Genomic DNA, 15,799 nt, shown 5'->3' on the forward strand with positions numbered 1-15,799 from the left:
AAGCCATACCAGGGATGTAGTTTGGGTATTAATGTCTATGGGAGGGGCAGCACAAGAGCTAAGGAGAGTGTCTTCTACCATGGAGACTGAAAGGTTCTATCCTGCTTTCCTGTTTTGAACAAAACAAAACAAAATTCACCTGCACTAGGCTGTACTGTATTCATCCACAGTGTCCATAATACTTGTCTATCTTCCCAAAAGGAGAAGATAGCAAAACTTACTATCCTTACCGTCTAAAAATAGTAAGTTGTCGGATAAAATCAAAACCTGATCCTTACTTGGATTCTCTTGAGAGGCCATTTTTGATGTCCTGATTCAGCAGGAGTAAGAGAGGTTAGGGTATAACTTGAACTTGTATACCAGTGGACTTCTACACTACTGTGCTGGAGTTTTAAATATTTGGGTTCAGGAAATGTATATGGTCTGTAGCAGCATGATGTCACAGAAAAAGCATAATCTCAGAACCAGGCAAAAAGGGTTATGAGCTGGGTGCAGTGGCACATACCTGTAGCCCTAACTACTTGAGGCTGAGGTGGGAGGGTCCGTGAGCTCAGGAGTTTGAGGTTGCAGTGAGCTATGATTGTACCACTGCACTCTAGCCTGGGCAAGAGAGAGAGATCCTGTCTCTAAAATATGTTTAGAAAAGAATGTCAATTCCAGCTATTCCATTTACTATTCGTGTACTCTTAAGACAAGTGCCTTTCTGCCTGTTTCCTTATTTGCAAAGTGAGAATAACAAAACCCACCCCTTTTAGATGTTATAGGGATAGAGGTAACACATGTTGAGTTGCTGGCTGGTAACAGGCTCTCAATACATTGTAGATATTTATTATAAGTATTGCCCAGAAACCATCTGTTCCTACAAAAGAGGAAATTGGTAGGTAGGTAAGGGGCTGTTGGGGTTACTCCTGCCTTCCTAGACAGGGGAGTAGAGAGTCAAGACAACAGGAGTAAAATCTCCTCAAAGCTTCCCTAGAATCCTCTGCTGATCTCTCTCATAACATCATTTGCTGGACTGGGCCACTGGTGGAGATGGTGCCCGCCACCACCCAGGGTGTGAGGTTGCTACAGGAGGAAGGATGATGGGATAGGGACGTTCCACTAGAGAAAGGCAATGGAAGAGGTAGGGAGAGAGCAGGAAAGGGGAAAGGCTGGGGACAGGAGAACTGGCTTCAAACACCTGAGGAACCAAGGAGTGAAAGGAGAAAATTACTTACTCTTTCTTGCTCCAAGAGTAGAAATTTAGATCAGTTTGTGAAAATTACAGAGGCACTGAATTTCCTTAATTATGATGAACTTCTTAGTAAAGCTGATTGGGACTGGAACGGGTTGTCTTGTGGGGAGGAAGGATGTTTCATCATAGCAGGTAGCCTACAAGCACCTGTTTAGCATTCTGAGCTACCTCTGGGTGGGAGACTGGAATATATGTCTTCTAAGACCCCTTTTGATAACTCTAAGGAGCATCACTTGGAGCAGGACTGCCCAGAAAGGCAGACGAATTTGTCAGTGGTAGCAGCCCACTTAAGACCTCTCACCACCTGACCTTACCTCGAGGACAGCTGAAAGTGATTAAAAACAGCAAACACCTCCACACCCCCTTAACAGGGCATCACACATCACTGGGCCAGCTCTGGGAAAGGAAGCACTGTGACTCACCAGTGTGGGGTTCAAGCAGTGTGGCTGCCTCAGGAATGTAGGGAGAAGATTTCCCAATCTCTCTTTATTTGTTGCCAAATCTCTCCGGAAGCTGTTGGACCCAGTGAAATTAAAAGTCACTGAGTGTTTTACTGGGTTTCCCCAGAGTGTAAAGCCCTTACAGAAGAAGCTGACTGCCCCTAGAGGAGGAGACTAGAGTGAGAGGGAGGCCATTTATGGCTTGCAATTCAGAACAAGGACACCATGAAGAGAAGATGATGGGCAGGATTCTGAAATGAAACCATGACACATACTTGTAAGGTGAAACTGCAGTCACTTTTCAAATCCAGATGAACCACAAAAACCCAGCAGAACTGTACACATCACAGGCAACCTCTCCTGAAAGAAACTAAGTAGGACCCACCCAAATGAGCGAGCACAAACAGAAACATGTTGTCTTCCCAGAAAAGTGAAAAGATCAAACATTCCTGGGTAGCCAGGACCCAGACCACACCCAGTTTACCAGCTGAACATCTTCAACCTCTCTCGCTTATTCAAGACCCATCAGTGAGAGACTAAACTGTGCAATGGAAAAATGTCCCAGTCACCAGACCTGGGCTCAGATCCTTCCTGGACTCGTTTCTAACTGTATGACTCTAAGCCTCAGCTTCATGATCAGGTGAATGAGGACAAGAGTAATTATTTTGTACGCTTGCTGGGGGAATTACAGGGAATTTATAATATGATGATCAATAAATGACAACTTATATTAATAAAATAATTACAGAAATGGAGAAAAGAGGAAGCAAAACAGAAAATATTACTCCCAAATACTTCCTCTGAAACTTACTTTGAGGAATTGATGTGAATTTTTTTATTACAAATATTTTAAGCAAACAAAATATGGAGAGTGCACCCATTCCCTAGTTCTTGATTTCTAGTATTTTGAAATACTTAAATCACATTTTTAAAGAAATGAAACACTGAAGATACAGTTGTGTAGCCCTTGTCTATTCTGTTCACACCTCTACCCTCTGGACCCTGTCCAGCTTCCTTTTCTATGTTCTGTTTCTTGGGGTTTCCTTCCTCCAGCCTGAACTAACAATCACCACAACCAACTTCTCTCTCTGCATTATCAGTATTCCGGCTGAATACTGCTTCTTCTAGGACTGTAAGCTTCCGCTGAGGAGAAAGGGAAACTCTGGCCCTCCAGCACTGCCACTGTCTCAAAAGGTGCTCCTTAAAAGAGGCTGAAGCTGATGGTTGTCAGGCTAGAAAGAAGAGTGAGGACTCCTCCCTGCATAGCACTGGGCATTAGGGTCTTCAGGTGTGGGCTCACACCTGTCCTAGAAAATAAATTATTTAATCATTCTTCTTGAAACCAGAACTTCCCAAAAATATTTATACAATTAAGGGAAGGAATGAAAAGTAAAAGAAAACCTGAGAAACATGAGATGAGTCTCTAAGCTCTTTCAACCCTTTGTTAATTCCACCTTTGTTAATTTCTATACACATTTTTAGTCAGGAGACCTGGATGCTAGGCGTGGCCTCACCTTTTATAAGCATGTGACCATGGGCAAATCCTTCTCTTCCCCCAAGGCCTCTGTTTCCACATCTGTAAAATAGAGATAATAATATCTTCCCTGCCTAACCCCCAGAGGTGTTGTAGGGATCCCAGCAGATAATGGGAGCAAATATACTAAAGCTCTATCTGCATCTAGACACTCTCCATATTGCTACATCCTGGAGGTCAGGGGATGGTGGGGGCTCTCAGGCCGCTCTCCTGCCTAGCACTCAGCTCGCTGGACTTGATCTTCAGCAATCCCCATAATCACTGGCCTTGTGAAGAACCCTTTAATGATCTTAAAGCACCGTCACATTCCTGAGACAGCTGATAATAATAGCTAAGATTATTTTACTTAGCACATACCAAACATTATGTTGAGTATTTTATATTCTTTATCTAGAATCATTAAAATAATTCTCAATGGTAAGTGCTGTTTATTTTAATCAAACAGTCTTATTTTATGTTTTGTTTTATATATCATACCCTTTAATATAAAACTCACATGCTGGTATCGGTCTTATATCAAGGAGAATCAGATAATCACCAAGAGTTTATAAAAGAGCACAAGAGTAGCTGAGATGTGAAGTTCAATGGGGAAAAATGTGTTCTTAATTACAAGGTGGGAAATCATGTTTTTCACAGGCATTGGTGCAGTATAGGCCCTGTTACCCCCGTTTTACAGTTAAGGAAGCTGAGGGGCAGAGTGCTGAAACAACTTGCTCAAAAACACACAGCAGTGAGTGGTGTGAAGCCAGAATTTGAGCCTAAGTCTCACTGGATCCAAGGTCCATTTTCTTTCAACTACATTACACACTTGCTTACAGAATCTTTGGCTGCTCTTGGCGTCCTCAGATCATATCCCTCATCCTTGCAGGCACAAGGCTGACAAATATTAAGGATTGTGCAAAAATGATAATAAGGGCATCATTACCCAGTCTTCCTTGAAATTTGGTGTTTGGAGGGTGGGTTAGGGTAGGGACAGAGATTCATAGTTGGGGCAGGTGGTGAGGCTTAGACAAGGAGAGAAGCACTGAAATGGTCCACATGAATACTCCTAGGAGAATATATTGATATTGAAACATTCTGGTCACAACTCAATGTTAATCCGATAAACATTACTTAGTGCTTAATATATGCTGGTGCTGGGGCTACACACAGTGCTTAGATGTGCTTCCTGCCCCTCATAAACACTTGACAAGCCTGAAATGCTTGAGTTAAATATTTTTTAAATTAAAGTAAAAAAATACAGGCCGGGTGTGGTAGGATTACGCCTGTAATCCCAGCACTCTGGGAGGCTGAGGCGGGAGGATCACCTGAGGTCAGGAGTTTGAGACCAGTCTGGTCAACATAGTGAAACCCTGTCTCTACTAAAAATACAAAAATTAGCCGGGCATGGTGTTGAGCACCTGTAATTCCAGCTACTTGGGAGGCTGAGACAGGAGAATCACTTGAACCCGGGAGGAGGAGGTTTCAGTGAGCTGAGGTCATGCCACTGCACGCCAGCCTGGGTGACAAGAGCAAAACTCTGTCTCAATAAATAAATAAATACATAAATAAATAAATAAAACAAAAAGAGATAAAGCATTGGCATAATGCATTAGCATGCTATTTTGCAGAACTGGGCAGAAAAAGGATGAAGGGAAAAGGGAGAATCACAGCTGAGACTGTGTTTACATAGTAAACTCATTGTGGTCTTTGTGAGCTGTTGGGGAAAGCCTGGCAGAACCAGAGAATTTAAGCAAGTGGATTCGGGCAGGGGGTGGGGGATTAGGAGGTCATCTTCGGCTTACTCTCACTTCCACAGAAGATATTGAGGCTGGGCCCCTTCTATTCCTGTCCTCTCACTACCTAATATAATTGGAAGAAGTAAAGGCTTGGAGACCTCAGAGCACTAGCCCCAGTGATGCACACTCATCTGGGGCTGTTCTAGCTTGGTAGTCAATGATACCATCACACAAATTCCTCAGCCCTGAGAACCCTCTCTCAGCAGCTTTCCTCTTGCCAGCCTGGGACCTGATGGAATGGCAAATAGAGAACTCTGCTAGTTGTAGAGCACTGTGGCTACCTAGTCAATACCTGGAAAAGCGAGAAGAGGGTATATATATTTTAGAAATAAAAGTGAAATCTAACATTTTTTACAGAGTCTGAGATTTTACAAAGCTTTGGCATCTACCATCTCATCTCTTTGTATTTGATTCTCAGCATAATCTATGAAACAGGCTGTATTTTGCCCATTTGACAGATGGGAGGACAAAAGCCCAGAAAAGTTAATGTTGCCATCTCAGTATGTCTGAGATTAGGAAAGAATAGAGGAGAGGCACATCCCTGAGTTTAACAAGGAGGGCCTTATTAGGGAAGGTGTCTTGGAGGTGACTCAAGAGCTGAGTAGAAAAACACAATTATGCACTAAATAAAGAAAGGGAGACTCCAGGTAGGTGACTTTGCAAAGGCTTGAAAACATATGGAGAGCTAGAGAGGTTGGCAGGAGCACGATGATGATGATAAATGACAGCAGCTAACATCTATCTGTTGCTAACTATGTGCAGATACTGTTAGAACAGATACTCTTCAAAGCAGTTTATTTACATTAATTATAACACCTACCTTTTAAGGTAGGTACTTTTATTATCCCCATTTTACAGATGACAAAATTAAGGCACAGAGATGTAGCTTGCCCATAACATCATATAGGAATGACCTTAAGGGCTAGTATAAGAAGGATGAATTTTATCTGGAGAGCCCAGAGCACCCCCTCACTCTGAACTTAGCAGAGAGGAGGTGGGCACAGACTTGTGATTTAGGAAGTCTTGGATGCAGGGTGGACCGAGGTCAGAGAGGGGAAGAGAAACTGGAACCTGACTCAGATATTTGTCCAAGGAAGACCTGAAGAGACAGTGGGGATAGACAGCAGAGGACTATCGCACAATTCCTCATGTTTGTGGATAAGAAATTGTTCCTCATGCAGATCACGAGGTCAGGTGATCGAGACCATCCTGGCTAACACAGTGAAACCCCATCTCTACCAAAAATACAAAAAAATTAGCCGGGCATGGTGGCGGGTGCCTGTAGTCCCAGCAACTCAGAAGGCTGAGGCAGGAGAATGGCGTGAACCCGGGAGAAAAAAAAGAAAAAGAAATTGTCCCTCACACATCTTTGCTTCCTCTGTCAAGGCAGAATATATTTTAATCTTCCTGCCTCAGGAATTGCGTGAAAATTAATGGGACAGAGGTCCAGCTGGCTTTCATCTGCTAAACGACACCCTCGCACGACTAGTGGTGCACATTAAATGCTGAACAAATAAAATGTGCTTTGATGGAGGACCTGGGAATAATTACAGCTTGCTAATTATTATTAATTTTACCACAGCTTTGAAACTCGGGACTTTCTCAATGACTCAAAAAGAGATTGCAACCTCTTTATGCCATGAAAGTAGCCACACAGTGGCAGACAAGCAATTTCTCACAGGCTCCATTCTTTCATTATTTACATGGTTCAGCTACTTACGTGGGATACAGGAAAAGAAAAGCAATGATTTGCTGTGTTAGAATCAAATTGTACAAAAAACTCTTTACAGTCTTGCTGGCTCTTTAAGAATTTGTTCCTGTTTGTCTCTTTATAGCTAGTGCACACATAAATATTATGTGCGTGTGCGCCTGTGTGTGCGCGCTTCTGTGAAGGACAGAAAATTAGTGTTTAACAGAACTTTTAACCCTTTGGACGCCAGGATACCTGTGTTTAACCCTTGATATGGTGAGTAATAGAACTGCTTCCCTAACTTCAACATCTCACCTTCAGAGTCTGCATCACTTCGTGTCCACAAACATTTTATTTAAGGTCTCATCACTCTTAGGGTGACAAAGACCCCTCTCAGGAATATGAGGAAGTTGATAGCAGTGTGACTTCAGGTCTTTAACCCCCATCAGCATCACCTATAAAATGGGTCTGATAGTCCCTACCTGTCAGGACTGGTGTGAGGATGAGATAATGCTTGTGAACTGTAAACTATGTAAATGTGTGCTACTGTGAGAACCGGACAGAGAAGAGAGGGAGTGAGACAAATTAAGGGCGGGCTAGGAGCCGGGAAAGAACGAAAAGGGAGTCGGGGATAGGGGAGAGTGCGACAGTCGCGAGCCACACTTTGCAATGAAACTCTTTACACTTTCTGCCGGGAGAGCGGCCCGGACGCGCCAGGAGCAGGAGGCCGCGCCGAGGGCGGGTCCCCAGAAGCCTGCAGGTGAGTATCGGTTCTCCCCTTCCCGGCTTTCGGTCCGGAGGAGGCGGGAGCAGCTTCCCTGCTCTGATCCTATCGCGGGCGGCGCAGGGCCGGCTGGGCCTTCCGTGGGACGGGGAGGGGGGCGGGATGTGTCACCCAAATACCAGTAGGGACCGTCGGTGGCGGAACCAGCCGGGCAGGTCGGGCAGAGTATAAGAGCCGGAGGGAGCGGCCGGGCGGCAGACGTCCGCAGACCATCCCAGACGCCGGAGCCCGAGCCCCGCCGAGTCCCCGCGCCTCATCCGCCCGTGTCCGGTCCGCCCTCCTCCGCCCCACCATGGCTTGGGGCCCCAGCCTCGCGCCGCCACCGCTGCGGCTCCCGCTGCTGCTGCTGCTGCTGCTGGCGGCGGTGACTGGCCACACTGCCGCGCAGGACAACTGCACGTGTCCCACCAACAAGATGACCGTGTGCAGCCCCGACGGCCCCGGTGGCCGCTGCCAGTGCCGCGCGCTGGGCTCAGGCGTGGCGGTCGACTGCTCCACACTGACCTCCAAGTGTCTGCTGCTCAAGGCGCGCATGAGCGCCCCCAAGAACGCCCGCACGCTGGTGCGGCCGAATGAGCACGCGCTCGTGGACAATGATGGCCTCTACGACCCCGACTGCGACCCAGAGGGCCGCTTCAAGGCGCGCCAGTGCAACCAGACGTCGGTATGCTGGTGCGTGAACTCGGTGGGCGTGCGGCGCACCGACAAGGGCGACCTGAGCCTGCGCTGCGATGAGCTGGTGCGCACCCACCACATCCTCATTGACTTGCGTCACCGCCCCACCGCCGGCGCCTTCAACCACTCCGACCTGGACGCCGAGCTGAGGCGGCTCTTCCGCGAGCGCTATCGGCTGCACCCCAAGTTTGTGGCGGCCGTGCACTACGAGCAGCCCACCATCCAGATTGAGCTGCGGCAGAACACGTCGCAGAAGGCCGCAGGTGACGTGGACATCGGTGATGCAGCCTACTACTTCGAGAGGGACGTCAAGGGCGAGTCTCTATTCCAGGGCCGCGGCGGCCTGGACTTGCGCGTGCGCGGAGAGCCCCTGCAGGTGGAGCGCACGCTCATCTATTACCTGGACGAGATTCCCCCGAAGTTCTCCATGAAGCGCCTCACCGCCGGCCTCATCGCCGTCATCGTGGTGGTGGTGGTGGCCTTCGTCGCCGGCATGGCCGTCCTGGTGATCACTAACCGGAAAAAGTCGGGGAAGTACAAGAAGGTGGAGATCAAGGAACTAGGGGAGTTGAGAAAGGAACCGAGTTTGTAGGTACCCGGCGGGGCAGGGGATTGGGTGGGGTACCGGATTTCGGTATCTTCCCAGACCCAAGTGAGTCACGCTTCCTGATTCTCGGCGCAAAGGAGCCGTTTATCCTTTCAAATTCCTGCCTTCCCCCTCCCTTTTGCGCACACACCAGGTCTGATATATCCTGGCCTCAGGGTCGCCTTTCTTTCTCACTTCTGTCTTGAAGGAAGCATTTCTAAAATGTATCCCCTTTCGGTCCAACAACAAGAAACCTGACTGGGGCAGTGAAGGAAGGGATGGCGCTGCGTTATGTGTAAAAAACGAGTATCTGTATGACAACCCGGGATCGTTTGCAGGTAACTGAATCCATTGTGACATTGTGAAGGCTTAAATGAGTTTAGATGGGAAATAGCGTTGTTATCGCCTTGAGTTTAAATTATTTGATGAGTTCCACTTGTATCATGGCCTACTCGAAGAGAAGAGGAGTTTGTTAATTGGTCCTACGTAGTAGCCTCATTAACCATCGTTTGTATTACTGACCACATATGCCTGTCACCGGGAAAGAAGCCTGTTTCGGCTGCCTGAACGCAGTTTAGATGTCTTTGAGGACAGACACTGCCCGGAAACTCAGTCTATTTATTCTTCAGCTTGCCCTTACTACCACTGATATTGGTAATGTTCTTTTTTGTAAAATGTTTGTACATATGTTGTCTTTGATAATGTTGCTGTGATTTTTTTTTTAAAAAAAACATGAATTTAATAAAATGTGGGAAAGGCACAAACCAAAAGTTGGCATTTGTGAAAAGTCCCTCCAGAATTCTATCACTCTGGTCTCCTCTAATTTCCCAAGACTTGTATTTTTTTTTTATTTCAAATTATAACACTTTTTTCCCCCCTCAAAAATGGGTGTTTCATGTTGCTACTCTGATGTGTCCTAAGATATCCTAACTGGCCAGTGTAAATGCTATTCTTTCTAAATAAGATTATTTGGAAACTTCCTTCAAACTTCAGGAGGGTGAGCATGAGGGAGGAAGCTAAAACTAGCTGGTTTTATGAGAAAGAGTGCCAGTCTTTGGTCATCTCTAAACAAGGCTTATCACCAATGGAGACGGAAAACTCTAGGTCAAGAGTGGTATCTCCTTTGAATCCCAACCCTACTTTGAAATAGGTGGTACTATTTCCATTCAGCGTTTGAGCAAATTACTTAATCTCAAAGTGTTGTGGCTCTAAGATTAAATGACTTTCCCACATAATTGGAACCAGCCTGCAGTGGGCCCTATGCTTTTGCTGGGTGTGCACAGGTTGTTTTCCTAAGACTTTTGCTTATTTATTTATTTATTTTGAGATGGAGTCTTGCTCTGTTGTCCAGGCTGCAGGGCAGTGGAGTGAGCTTAGGTCACTGCAACCTCCACCTCCTGGGTTCAAGTGATTCTCCTACCTCAGCCTCCTGAGTAGCTGGGATTACAGGTGCCCACCACTACACCCTAGTAATTTTTGTATTTTTAGTAGAGATGGGGTTTTACCATGTTGTCCAGGCTGGTCTCGAACTCCTGACTGCAGGTGATCCCCCTGCCTCGGCCTCCCAAAGTGCTGGTATCACAGGTGTGAGCCACCGCACCCAGCGATTTTTACTATTAATGTGCTTTAAAGATGTGTTTTACCTATTAGCTGTAAAAACTAGCCACTTGTCCCTCTTACATTTATCTCTTCCTTTTCACTCATTCTCAGTCATTTATGTGTGTGGCTGTGGTGTACCCCACAAGTAAACAAGTTACTGCAATAACTGAGAAACTGATACAGTACTGGGTGTGTACAAAGGAGGGAGTGGTTGGTATATCGCATATTCAGCAACCAGCTAACCTAGATCCAGGACTGCAGTTTCTTCCCCTGGAATCCATCTCATGCCCCTCCTCCCATGCTGTTTCTACAGTCTGTGATGACCTCTCAAGACTGAAACACCAGTAAGAACTAGGGGAGAGAGAGCTCTTAGCCACTGGCTTCTCAGCTTAGGGCTGTGGCTGCTATGTGCTGGTGGAGTGGATACTGTAGGATTGCCAGAGATCTCAAAGTCTGTGGCCACTCACCAAGGGAGAAACTCCGTTCAGGCTCCAGACTTCCTTCCAGGATCAAATGAGACTTCCCAAGGGGAGAGGGTGGATGTAAGCAGGCTCTCCCACAATAGGAAGGATGGCCAAAGTACCTGATGTTAGAACTGGCTCTCTAACAATGAGAGTGAGACAGCCCACTCCAGGTCTCGCTGGGTGCTTTCCACTTCTGAGTCACTGAATGCTTTGACGGAATTGACCTTGGTGATCACCTGTGACCTAACCCCACATTTCATACATGAGAAGAGCAAGTGACTTCTCAAGATAAATGTTTCTGTAGCACAGCTGGAACTAGAGAATCTCATTGTTTCAAGAGTCACTTTTGAAAACTAACTTGTCTGCCTGGAAAATAAATAAAGGATCCAGTGGGCAACTGAACAAAGAAGGCTCCCTGAAAAAGCCCCTTCCTCCATCAGAATGTTGATTCTGGATGATATTTAGGTTTCTGCATTAATTCAGGACTACAACTTCTTATACTTTATAGCATTTATAATTTGCAAAGCATTTTCACACATATAATCTTCTTTGAGCCGTTGACTTACTGGAAGTAACCCAAATGTTGACAAACCTGAGGTCAAATCTTACTCCTCTGGGCCAAGAAGTCACTTACCTCCCCTGTTTCCTCATTAGTTAAATGAAACTTTAAATCCCTCTCTCACAATTGTGAAGATTAAATGAAGTAATTGATATGAGTGTCTGAAACAATCTGGTACTTAGTGAAAGTTTCATATATTTTAGATTTTCTCTTGTTTAGATTACATCCATGTCACATGTCAGCAAACTGAGATTTGAAAGACATTGAGTAAACTCATGAACACACACCAGGCATATACCAAATCTGGGACTTGGGACTTTTGCCTTGTGTAGCTAAGATTTTTACTATTAATGTGCTTTAAAGACGTGTTTTACCTGTTAGCTGTAAAAACTAGGCACATGTCTCCATTACACTTATTTCTTCATTTTCCTGCTGGGTTCCCAGCAGGTTAAGATGCCCTTTTTGCTCACTTCTTCCAAGGAAGAGCCCCCTCATGCTTCTGTTTTGAAATTCAGCTTTCCTCTGCTGGGGTCAGGTCTTAAGAACCAGCTATCCTCAGGGACTGAGCAGCTGCCTCCAAGATTCCGCCCACCTCCCCACCAAAACAAACAAACAAACAAACAAAATACCTTACTGGTTCACTGGTTCACTGCCTAGAGCTCAGACCTGGGGCTGCCCTTGGAAGGAATGTGAGGAGCAGGTGTGGCTTGCCCAGCAAGTTGCAGCCTGCCTTCTGAGCCTCCTGAGGACACTCGACTGATTTCCTTGTGTAGGTCACCAGGGCTTTATCCATTCTTGCTGTTTCTTTTATTGAAGCATTTTTTTAAAGATCACCCATTCCTCTCTCTGCTTACATATTTTTTGCTTCATCATTTTTCAAGTGGAATCACAGAATGTAATGTCAGAGCTGGAAAAAGCTTAGAGGGTCATTTAGTTCAACATTCTGATTCTATAGATGAAGACACTGAAGCTCACAGAGAATGGATTTACCCAAGTAAGACAGAGAGGGGCGGAGACACTCTAGAGCTCTAACACCCTGGCTTTATCCTATCTAATGTTCCACTTGCCTCCCTGGTTAGTCTCCTGATGATGTATTTAGTAAATAGTCACTCTTGTTAGAACTAGGGGAAGGTCCCCCAAGAACTTGGGGGAAAAATACTAGTAATGGGTGAGTTCTTTCTAATGTAATGTGAACAGAACTTCCACTCCACTTTCTGAAACAGACATCTCTCCACAGACTTCTGCTATTAGAGGGGGCTAGAGCAACCTTGGAAGCCTCCTGTTTATATTAAACAAAGGACCCTTTGAGAACTGAGTAGATTTCCTTTACAATTACTAGCAGGTCCTGGTGGATATCTTCCAGTTGTAATTTCCCTCTTGGAACCATTCCCTGTCATTGCTAAATATCATTAGAGGTTGCATTATAGCCTTTTCTAGTGAGCTCAAAGGAGGAATTGTTGGGAGGGGTGGGGATGGATAGAGGGGCTGGGCCCATTCACTGTTAGAGAATTATACTGTAAACAGGGGGTTGTGTCCCCGGGCACTGCAGCAAGCCATATGTCATCAATTTCAGTGGAAATTCTCAGGTTCATGATGTACAAGGAGGCCAAATCAATCTGGGTAAGAAGGGAAAGATAAATGATCCAGAGTGATAGCCTGAACATGTTAACCAGTAGTTTATCAGCAGGCAGCTCAGCTTACCAAAGCATCTTGTCTCCTTACAAGGAAAGGGATCTGGACTAGATAAGCATTAACTCCTTGGAATCCTTGTGCCCACCCTTCTCCCATGCTGGATGTAGCTGAGTCTCTTCGGTGGCCTCAGCACTCTCAACTCCCTTGTTATCTGATACTGTTGGAGGAAATGTCCCGGCCACCCAAATATTTTTATGTGAAGCACATTGTCATATGCAATTGAAACAACATAATACAGAAGGTGGGAAAAGGTACTAAACTATGCCAGCAGATGAGGCTTCAAGTCCTTGTTCTTGCTTTCCAGCTGTATTAACTTGAATATGGCACTTCACCTCCCTGAACCTCACATTTGCATTATAAAATGGGTCTAGTGATATCCACTCACTCTAGCTCATAGAGCTTCTGGCTCCTCATCTGATCTCAATGGGACTGGGGTGAACTCGACTAAGCAGCCAGTTTGACCAGTGTTGGCTCTAGCTGGAGTACAAAGGCCCCAGTGATTGTCAGCGGTTACCCTAAAGCAGGCACAAGTTGGACAGTCTGTGCCCTCAGAGATGCCCAGCATTGGTCATTTATTTGTTCCCTCAAATTTTTTTTTGTCTTATTTGATGTCAGATATCATACTAGTTTGGGGAACCTATAATGAACTGAACAGATGTGGTTTCTCTGGTGCTCTTATTTTTTTTCTTACCTGGCATCCCCACAATGTTTTCAATGGGGGAAACGCCCACATTGTGTGAAACTTGATGGGAAGCCTGATGGTCCTGTTCCCTGGCAGGTGGGATATGGGCATGTAACATGGCTCAGCCAATTGAACTCTCCTGCCTGGGCAGAGATCTAGAGGATATGAAACCATAAATCAGGACAATTGAGAAATTTTCTCAGAACAGTACTGGCTTTGTCAAGAGCACAGCTGTTCCATGAGTGCCAGTGTCCAGTGGCAGCAGCGTTGGTAGAATATCCCAATTGGATTGCCCCACAGCTTGACGTTGGCCACATCCCCTGCTGCCTAGGCAACCTTAGGTCCTGGTCATTTTCTGTATCTGATTCACCAGCCTTCCCACTGATTCTGTGAACTTAATCCAAATCCTCCAATAAATTCCTTTTATACTTAAGTTTAGCCAGAATCCTTTTCTGTTGCTTACAGCCAAGAATCCTGACTGGTAGAGTCTCTGCCTTTAATGAACTTAAAGGCTACAGCATAGACAGTCATTAACAACACCATCATGTAAATAAGGGTGCAATTTAAAAATGAGATACGTGCTCTAAAGAAAAAAAGTAAATACGAATGTTCTGACCTAGTCTTGGGGGAAGTCGTATCCTTAAGGAACTGATGCTTGATTTGAGATGTAAGGCATGAGCAGATGTTATTTATGCATAAAGAGAAGCATTTCAGTAAGGGAGAACAGCATGTGCAAAGGTCCTGAAGCAGGAGCAAGTGTGGATTATCTGAGGACCTGAGAGTAGACCAGCATGGGTGGATTGTGGGTACAAGAAGACTGGTGCTGCATGTGACTGAGGAAGTGGGCTGGGAATAGACAATGGAAGGCCTTTCAAGCCTACTAAGTATTTTGACCTTGTGCAAATGACAAAGGGCATACCCCTTGTGCAGACAAATTAGAAGAAGGCTTCCTATCTAGTTGGACTTAACCCTGAAGTGCCAAATTTGGCAAATGGGCTGGTAGGTGCCTTTGTGTGAAGAAATAAGGGTCCCCTACTTTCCTATTGACATAGTTTCACCCCCTCCCCTGTCAAGAGCATAAAGAAATCCTTGAAAAAAAAATATTTGTTTTAAGGCAGGGGTGACATAATCAGATTCATGTTCTGAAAAGATCACTCTGGCTGGAGTATGGAGAATAGACTGAAAAGGAACAAGAATAGAGGCAAGGAAACTATAAAAGATCAGTAATAGGAGTATTTCAGGTGAAAGATAAAGGTAGCTTGGGAATGCCAAGCGCAGTGGCTCACACCTGTAATCCCAGCACTTTGGGAGGCCAGGACAGGTGGATCACCTGAGGTTGGGAGTTCAAGACCAGCCTGACCAACATGGTGAAACCCTGTTGCTACTAAAATTACAAAATTAGCCAGGTGTGGTGGCGCATGCTTGCAATCTCAGCTACTCGGGAGGCTGAGGCAAGAGAATTGCTTGAACCTGGGAGGCAGGAGGTTGCAGTGAGCTGAGATCCTGCCATTGTACTCCAGCCTGGGCAACAAGAGAGAAACCCCGACTAAAAAAAATAAAAATAAAAATAAAATGTAACTTGGATGAGGGTCAGTAATAGAAAATAGTGATGATGATGGGGAGAAGTGGATGTACTAGAGGAATATTTCAGATATAAAATAAATAGTACTCGGGAATAGATTTTACATGGGGGTGGTGAGGACAAGGGAAGTGTTAAGAATAGTTGTAGTGTTTCGCTTTCATAACTGGTTGGTGGCACTATTTTCTGAGAAAGGGAACACAGGGATGGGAACATGTTTGGTATGACGGAAATGATGAGGATGGTTTTGGACAGTTGAGTTCAGACTTGCATCCAGAAGCTGACTACAGCAGTCTGGTGTTTTATGGACTGGAGATGGGAATTTGGGAGGCACTGGTTTATAGGTAGTACTTAAAAGCCAGGGTTAGAAATTCAATTGTCTAGGGAAAGGTGATAGACTGAAAAGGGAAGAAAACTAGCACCATGCTTTAAAAGACTGTAGCACATCAGGACCAGAAAGATGAGAATGAGTTGGCAAAGGAAACCAAGAAAGGTCAAAACCA

At 45.4% G+C, this 15,799-nt stretch overlaps 1 protein-coding gene across 1 annotated transcript; it reads left to right on the plus strand.

Annotated features, from left to right (window-relative positions):
• The first annotated feature begins 7,146 nt into the window (after positions 1–7,146).
• TACSTD2 (tumor associated calcium signal transducer 2) lies at positions 7,147–9,488 on the plus strand. The gene has a single exon (XM_017877252.1). It carries the CDS (start codon positions 7,753–7,755, stop codon positions 8,725–8,727), a length of 975 nt encoding a protein of 324 aa, XP_017732741.1. The 5' UTR covers positions 7,147–7,752; the 3' UTR covers positions 8,728–9,488.
• The last annotated feature ends 6,311 nt before the right edge of the window (positions 9,489–15,799 follow it).

This window comes from Rhinopithecus bieti, unplaced genomic scaffold (genome assembly GCF_001698545.2).
Source record: "Rhinopithecus bieti isolate Rb0 unplaced genomic scaffold, ASM169854v2 scaffold_6380, whole genome shotgun sequence".
In the NCBI taxonomy this organism is placed as follows: Eukaryota; Metazoa; Chordata; class Mammalia; order Primates; family Cercopithecidae; genus Rhinopithecus; species Rhinopithecus bieti.

What these genes read in the sequence shown, in the direction of transcription:
- TACSTD2 (XM_017877252.1), top strand. Translation starts at nt 7,753, where the DNA reads ATGGCTTGGGGCCCCAGCCTCGCGCCGCCACCGCTGCGGCTCCCGCTG.